At 40.8% G+C, this 8,621-nt stretch overlaps 1 protein-coding gene across 2 annotated transcripts in view; it reads right to left on the bottom strand.

Annotated features, from left to right (window-relative positions):
- Cog5 (component of oligomeric golgi complex 5) overlaps nucleotides 1-8,602 on the bottom strand; it is a 328,847-nt gene extending 320,245 nt beyond the window's left edge. Inside the window, exons 1-2 of one of the 2 annotated variants that reach the window (XM_006989525.4) lie at nucleotides 8,343-8,602; nucleotides 1,247-1,386 (exon numbers count right to left, since the gene is read on the bottom strand). In XM_006989525.4, the coding sequence (XP_006989587.1) occupies nucleotides 1,247-1,386; nucleotides 8,343-8,436 (234 nt within the window). In that variant the 5' untranslated portion in view covers nucleotides 8,437-8,602. The remainder of the gene's footprint in view (nucleotides 1-1,246; nucleotides 1,387-8,342) is intronic. The other variant, XM_076550822.1, reaches the window with a different exon arrangement.
- Nucleotides 8,603-8,621: the final 19 nt, after the last annotated feature.

Raw genomic sequence — 8,621 nt, forward strand, 5'->3', positions numbered from 1 at the left:
TTCTCATGTGTCTACTCTACAGCCTAACACAAAGCCTGGCATTAAGTGGCTTCTAAATATTTGTATTTTAAACATGTAATCAGAATTTTAAAGTAGAAGTGACCTTATAAGTCATCTCAATCCTTCTAAGCTGTTCTTTTCATTAATAAAGAAACTTAGATACAAAAAGTTCAATGAATATGTCTCACAATATGATAGATGTAGATTTCCCGGTAAAGAGTTCATCTATTTACACACTTATCATTCATCTAAGTATTTCTTCAATAACTACTCAGATGAAAAGCAATGTGAGTATTTGGAGACCTGGGGATATAGCTCAGTTGGTAGGTGCTTGCCTGGCATGTGTAAATCCCTGTGTCAGTTTCCAGTGCTACAAAACAAACCAACCAACAAATAAGTAGATCATAGAACAAGCCTACAAAAGTTATCAATTATAGAAGAAGGAACCTTTAAGTTTATCTATAGCAATATCTTCTTAGTCACTAAAGGATATATATTTTTTTTTTAAATGGGATTTTTTCTTTTAATTTTTTTTAAAGATTTATTTATTTATTTATTATGTATACAGAAAGAGGTGCCAGATCTCATTACAGATGGTTGTGAGCCACCATGTGGTTGCTGGGAATTGAACTCAGGACCTCTGGAAGAGCAGCCAGTGCTCCTAACCGCTGAGCCATCTCTCCAGGCCAAGGATATATATTTTTTTAAGACTCAAAGAATGCAGTGGTAAGAAAGTCAATTGTAACAGCACACCTAAGCTTGGGGACTTATCTCCTAATGCTTATATGTGCTCTACCTATCACAACATTTATTGAGTTTCTATAATTTCAGCAAATGTTATACTTTGTACTTAACAAGGCAGAAACACTTCCTGTGCAACATTCCAAAATTACTTATTCAAATTATTCTACTTCCAAAATTCCATTCCATTTTCTGTTATCATTATCAAAGGTGTCTTTTTCTGCCCAAAACATTCACTGTAAACTAATAATAATAATAATAATAATAATAATAAATAATTCAGGTAATAAACAGAAAGCAAATGATTCCAGAAAGTAGGTCAATATGTTTTCAAGTAATAAAGAGTAGTTTACAGAAGACATCACAAAAATGTAATTAAGTGATACTGGTAAATTAAGCATTTGTTTATGGACATACACATTTGTTTTAACAATGATGAGATAACAAAGGGATAAACTGTCACTTTCTGCTGAATAATCTCTATGACCCAGAAGATTGACATTACCTGTAGGTGTAGTTCTTTATCCAACTGACTGATCCCTTGGGCAAGTTTTGCTAGTTGCTCAGCAATTACAGCTTGATGAATAGATTGAGAAGTATAAGCTTTTACATCAAAGTCTTCATTTAAAAAGTCACTATAACAGTCTAGGGGGGGAAACAGAAAACTTATCAACTCTGCATTGTATCAGTTATCAAACAATAGATAAATTACAATCATATCATAATTAGCATGCTTTGAGACCTTCTATGCACTAGAAACTGTGGTACAAGCTACCTAGAACAATGTGGAGGAATTGGAGCAGGCAGTAGCAGACAGAAAAGATAATACTCATGAGAGAATACTATGTACTTGGTGGTGCTCTAAATCCAAGTACTGACTCCTTCAATCCCCACAGTCCTGATGTTTGGGAAAACGTCATTTGCCCCACTTCACAGGTGCAGATAAGTCATGCAACTTGTCCATTGTTACTATCTGGGACTCCAATGCAGAAAGTATAGATGCAGAGTCCAGAGGTCTGAATCGCTCTGTTTCTTTTTTGTTGGTGTGTGTGTGGTTTTTTTTGTTTGTTTGTTTCGTTTGTTTGTTTTGTTTGTTTGTTTTGGTTTTTCGAGACAAGGTTTCTCCGGGTACTTTTGGTGCCTGTCCTGGATCTCACTCTGTAGACCAGGCTGGCCTCGAACTCACAGAGATCCTCCTGGCTCTGTTTCCCCGAGTGCTGGGATCAAAGGCATGTGCCACTGCCGCCCGGCTTGTTGTTGTTTTGTTTTTCTTTTTGGTTTTTCATTTAAGGATTTGTGGATTTCATAGATAGATAGATAGATAGATAGATAGATAGATAGATAGATAGATAGATAGATAGATAGATAGATAGACAGACAGGTAGATAGATAGATAGACAGATAGATATATGTATGCATATATTTTAAAAAATACATCATTTCTTTTTCCAGTCTATTTTAATACAATTTTTATATCTATTTATTTTACCTTTAAGTCTTAAATTTCAATACTATCTGTAAGTTTGTGTTTGCCTATTTCTATTCATAATTTAGATTCAATTTTTATAATATTATTTATGCACTGAGTAAAGATTCAGGAAGCAATAAGTATTATCAGTAGTCAGTTTTCCTTAAGCATTGTTCCTAGCAATAATCTCACTTTCTTGGAATAAAGGTTAGAGTTGATAGTTGTGATTAATCTTTTATTCAGTGTTTTCCTTCCCTGTGTTTTTTTTTTTTTTTTTTTTTGGTTTTTTTTCGAGACAGGGTTTCTCTGTGTAGCTTTGCGCCTTTCCTGGAGCTCACTTGGTAGCCCAGGCTGGCCTCGAACTCACAGAGATCCGCCTGGCTCTGCCTCCCGAGTGCTGGGATTAAAGGCGTGCGCCACCAACGCCCGGCTCCTTCCCTGTGTTTTATTCACCTGTGTTTTATTAGTCTACATTCATTACAAGTTCCACCAAGGGAAGCTAATTGTTCTGTCTACTACCACATCTCTAGGGCTTGAGCATGGCCAGAAAACAGCAGGCACTCTATATATGCCTGAAAGTATCACTGTGGTAAGAGCAAAGGTCTTAATTATTCTCACAGTCTAATTACTCTCAAACTAAAGTAACAGAATGACTACTTTGGCCCTAATTCTGAAAATTATATTTTCTTCCAGTTTCCAAGTTTTTCTCAGAATTAAGAATCCTACCAGACATGCCGGGCGGTGGTGGCGCACGCCTTTAATCCCAGCACTCGGGAGGCAGAGGCAGGCGGATCTCTGTGAGTTCGAGGCCAGCCTGGGCTACCAAGTGAGCTCCAGGAAAGGCGCAAAGCTACACAGAGAAACCTTGTCTCGAAAAGCCAAAAAAAAAAAAAAAAAAAAAAAAAAGAATCCTACCAGACAAATATAACAGTTATTCCCCACAGAAAGTTTACCACCAGTAAATGTCAAAATGGCATGTTTTGACAAGGGTAATAATAATTTTAGCAATACTAGATGACAGAATCATATATTAGGCAGAAAATGTAAAGATGAAATTTTAAAGGAAGGCTGGAGGGCAGTTTGATAAAATACCTATAAGATGTGCAAACTATTCAACTTATATGCTACTGATAGTTCTAAAGTCAAACAAGAGCACTATCAGTTTTGTATTCTACAACAATAATTCTAGCTGGAACAGAGAATAACTAAAATGGGATTTGTTATACAGCAGTGTACTTGAGTTAGTATCCACTAGCTTTTAGCAGCTAAAGTATGATATTTTCAGGAGTTCTTTGAGCCAAACAGTATTATATATATGTAGGTGCCTTTAAACCAGCCAGGATAGGGGTATTTATACCATGAAATACACAAATACTAACAAAACAAGGAAGGCCTTTTCTTATTTTCCAAGAAAATTGGTTTACTAACATATCTTCTCATGGAGTAGAATCGGAGAGGTCACAAAAGCACAGCACTGTGTTAACAGCCCAAGTGACATAAGGAAGATCCAAATAAGAGAGTGTCACTTAAGAATGTCAAGCAAGTATCATATTTGGCAAGTATCAAATGTTTGGACATGATAATGGGTAGGACTTGATAAGCTGAAATGGTGATTAGGTAGAATAAACCAAATTAATTGGTGGAATATTCTTTATCTGATAAAAGGAATTCAATTCTGCATTAAGCTGGATTCCCTAGGCATTAAATATAGTAAGTTAAGAAACAAACTTCCTCCAAGAGCTCCACAACCTACTAAAGTCAAACTACCAACAGTAAGTAGTAACAATGACAATAAGAAAAAAAGACTCAAGAATAAGAAAAAAAATTACTTTGCTTAATGTTTTCCTAAATATGTACTATTTGTTCATATGTTGCTTACTATCAACACAGGAATTCCAGTAGGCAGCTAAAAATATAGTTCTATAATTTAAAAGTAAGGATAACTTGTCTTACTTTGCTTTTCTGTTGTGATAAAACAGTGATCCTTGTAGAGGAAAGAGTTTATTTTAGCTTACAAATAACAGTCCATAATCAAGAAAAGCAAAGGTAGGAAGTCAAAGCAAGAACCCTGAAGTAGGAACTGAAGCAGAAGCCATAAAGGAGCACTAATTAATGGCTTGCTCCCCTGGGCTTTATCAGCTACCTTTTTTATTTAATGCTCACCTGTCTAGGAATGGCACCACCCAAAGTGAGCTAGACCCTCCTGCATCAACTAGTAATTAAGAAAATGCCCCAACCTGTGGCCTTGTTGGAGTCTGGGGACCATGTGCAGCCAGGGCTATACAGATCTGGGTGGCTTGTGCTGCCACCTTCGGCCATGATGTTGTCCAGGCCCAGGCTACTGCCAAGGGCCATGTCTGGGTCTGTAGCCCTATAGCAGCCAGGGTCTGGGTGGACTTCAAGGCTCCTGCTGCCACCAAGAGCCATGTAGATGCCCAGGGTCAGGTTAGCCACCTGAGTCCATGACGGTATCCAAGGGCCATACTGCAGTAAGGGCCATACGTATCTGAGTAGCCTACACTGCTACCCAACGTGATGGTGACATCCAGGCCAGAGCTGCAGCTGAGGGCCATGTCTGGGTCTATGGCCCTACTGTGGCCAGGGTCTATGTTGATGTCCAAGGCTCCTGTTGCCATCAAAGGCCATGCAAAGGTCCAGGGCCATGTTAGTGACCGAGAGCCATGCTGCCACTGGACACATGCCCAACTGAGTGGCCTGCACTGCCACCTGGGGCAACAGTGACATCCAGATCCGGCTGCTGCCAAGGATCATGTCTGGGTCCATGGTCCAGCTGCAGATGGAGCCTGTGTTGATATCTGTGGTCCATGTCACCTCAGGGGGCCAATAGGAACCATGCATGATGAAATCAGAGGGCCATGAGCCAGCCCTACCCTTTACTGGCTCTGGGAAAGCTGGCCCTGCCTTTTGCTGGACATTGCAGAAAGAAGCTGCCCCTTCCCCCTCTCCACTCCCACCCCCACACACTTGGAAGAGCTGGCCCCACACCTTGCTACAGGCAAGAGAGAACTGACCCAGATGGTATAGGGATACGGGAGCTGACTCCACCCCCTTGCCTGAGGTGAGTGACCCCAGTGACCCAGACTGACCAGCTTTGCTATCACCCAGGCCCAGAGCTGGGCCTTGAGTTGGCCCACCCTAACATCTACCCATCTAGGACCTTCTAGAGCTCATGAAAGGACTGATCCTGTGGAACAACACTCACAGGATCTCCATGACTCAGGGCAGCCACTGGATATCCCAGAGGAGTTCCAGTGAGGATCAAGTGATGATGGTGTACCAGAAACCAGAGGCCTTGAATCAACCAATGACTCATTGTAATGAACATTTGCTAGTAAAGGTGATTGGACAAAAGAGTCTACTGTGTGACACACAAGCTCCCAATGCCACCAGGATGAACGGAGAGGTGTTGGAGAGGCAGGAAAGATGGGGAGGTGAAGAGGTTTGGTTTGGTTTCGTTTTGATTTGTTTGCTTGCTTTGTTTTACTTTGGTTTGATTCTTTAAAATTTTCTTGGGGGGGACACTACAGGGATGAGTTAAGGATATGGGGGGACTAGGAGGTGAGCAGAATTAGGGTGCATAATGTGAAATTCCCTAAGAATCAATAAGGAAATTATGTTGAGAGAGAGAAATGCCCCACAGGTAGATATGTCCATAGGTCAATCAAATGGAGGCAATTCCTCGATTGAGATTCTCACTTCCCAGCTTACTCTAGATGATTTAGAAAAAAATTTTAGAATAAAAAAGAAAAAAATAAATAGAAATGGACAATATAGGGTTCAGAACCCAGGAAGACACCAAAACCTAGGAAGCTGTGTAAAAAAAATACTGAAGACTGCTTGGGGCACGAGGGACAGAAAGAATGATTAAGTCAAAAGAAATAACAATTGAAAGGAAGTGTCAACTGTAACCATGATCTCCAAAGATGAACAATAGAAGATGAACATGGCTATTAGATTATTTGATGATTCCTATTCTGGAATAAATCACATAATTTTCCCCTTTTATGATCTTCTTACCAGAGGCAAATAAACTGCTCACAAATTTTCCAACTATGCATCTGTGTGTTCACCAAGTTTATCTATCCTATCCTTGGGCAAATGCTCAACACAGAGAACAAAGTGAATCAGTTACTGAGCGGAATGCTCAATCTTTCAGGTACATCTAGGAAAACTGGAGAAGAGCACCTACAGATTTAGGGAAAAAAGAACAGCCCTATACCATATTAGAAGAATTATTTGAAGACAGGAGCCAAGCCCTTTACAAATTTAAATGGGATAAGAACCAAAAGTTCTGATTTCTCTCCCAGGAACCACCAGGACCTTAGCAACATGATTTTAAGGTTAAAGAGTGGGAGTGTTTGGATTCTAGACAAGGATAAACTCCAGAGCACAAAAGGAGGGGCTGTCCATAAAAGAAAGTAGAGCCATTATGTTGTTATATTTGAAACTAAAAAAGGAAAAAAAAAGCAAGCAAGCATGATTTTAAGTTTAGGATAAGCTCAAGGGCTGGACCTCAATTAAAAAATAAAGTTCACATCTAACAAATTCCAGGGGTTTGAAAGAAGAGATTGTTCAAGAGTAAATGTAGATTTAAATAATCACTGTGGAGGATGACAAAGAGAATTTTTGTAAGTAGGAAAATATAGGATATACATTAACTATTTACTATCCAAAACCTAATTACAATTCTTGGAATGTATCCTATAAAACATATATTCATTGTTTAAAATGTGACGTCAAGGGATATAAACGGGGCAGTCTTAGTTCGACTTCAAAACTAACAATACCTGGAAAAGCATTATTGATGCTCCCTAACCAAGCTACAACATCCTTAACTATCATCCTCTGTATTGCAGTTTGGCTGTGTACACACAAACCTACTATACTCTTCCAACGCTATTACAGGAGCTACCTTTCTTTATAGCTCTACATGGTAAGGTATTTGAGAGTGGAAACTTTGTATATATTTCAGGAATTTGAAATTTGGTTAAATTTGAATTTCAGTTAAGACACAAAGATAAGGCAAAACAGGCAGAAACTCTAAAGGATCCACAAAGACCTAGTTCAGAAAACATCACTAGTTTTGACAAAATATACATCACAAAAAGACAAATAATTAAGGCAATATAAAATATTCACCAGTCAAGGAAAACACAGTAATTTAAAACTTTATTAGTCTGATCCTTTACAAGCCACACTTAGAGTGGTGTTCAAGTTAATAAAAAAAATCCGAACCTATTGTATGCGCAGCTCTGTGGATTATAAAAAGGTGTTGTTTGTTTGTTTTTTGCCGGTTTTCGTGGTAGCCTACGCCTTTGATCCCTTGCACTAGGAAGGCAGTTCAAGAACAGCAGGGCTAGGTAGAGAGACTCAATCTCAAAAAAAGTGGTAGTGGGGTGTCCCACCACCTTGGAATCAATTTAAGTGATTAGTCCAAATGCTTTTAATACATGAAAGAATGGGGGAAAGGAGGGGGAAGGGGCTTAATACCTTTTGCAATCTGAATTTTGTTCCGCCTTTCAGATTGAGCATTAATACAAGTGGATTCTTCAAGACTATAATAGTAGTCATATAAAGTTATATAGCTAACTTACTTGGGACAATTCTTCTCCAAACCACCAATAAATATAACTTCGACACACATGGATAATACACTGTAAGAGGCACCTGCACAACCCAAAAATTTAACGCAGGTGTTTTCAACTCCCCTTTTCATGCCCCCCACCCCTTTCCTTAAGCGTCGGTTTGTCACCTAGGGTGAGTTTACACTTCTGGATGAAGACACTACACTCTCTGGTCAGGAACAGCGCAGGGACTGTCAGCCCAGACCATGGCGTACAGGGTCCTGGAACCTAAAGAGAAGCCCTGGACGCGTCAGAACCGAGTTCAAGCGCGAGCAATTAGAAACCAGGTATCCCCCAGACACCCACTGGAAGAGAGGAGCCCGTCCCCGGGGAAACGAGTGGACCAGGGCAATCCCTGACGCCAAGGGGCCGGGCGGAGGGGAGTGGCCACGTCCAGACTGGAAAACTTTGTGCAAAGCGACCGATGGAGTCCTCAGCCTCCGCGCAGGGCACAACGACCCGGGTCCGGCCCGCGCCCGACACCTTACCGTCCTGAAGGAGCTCCCGCACGGTCACGACCACTGCTGCGGAACCCGGAGCCCCACGGCCTGCCACGGAAACAGCAGCATCTCCACCTTCCATGTTGGCAAGTGCCGGATTGATGACGTCTGCGATAGCCCCGCCCTCCTAATGACGCAGAATCAAGGCGCCGCCCGTCTGGCCATCCCGGGGCGAGGTTTTGGGTCCCCGGGGCTGCAGTTCCGGCACGCGAGGAAGAAAAGCCTGCCGCACTGGCCTTCTCCCATTCCGCTTGAGACGTGGCCACC

The sequence above is a fragment of the Peromyscus maniculatus genome, chromosome 14, assembly GCF_049852395.1.
Source record: "Peromyscus maniculatus bairdii isolate BWxNUB_F1_BW_parent chromosome 14, HU_Pman_BW_mat_3.1, whole genome shotgun sequence".
Classification (NCBI taxonomy): domain Eukaryota; kingdom Metazoa; phylum Chordata; class Mammalia; order Rodentia; family Cricetidae; genus Peromyscus; species Peromyscus maniculatus.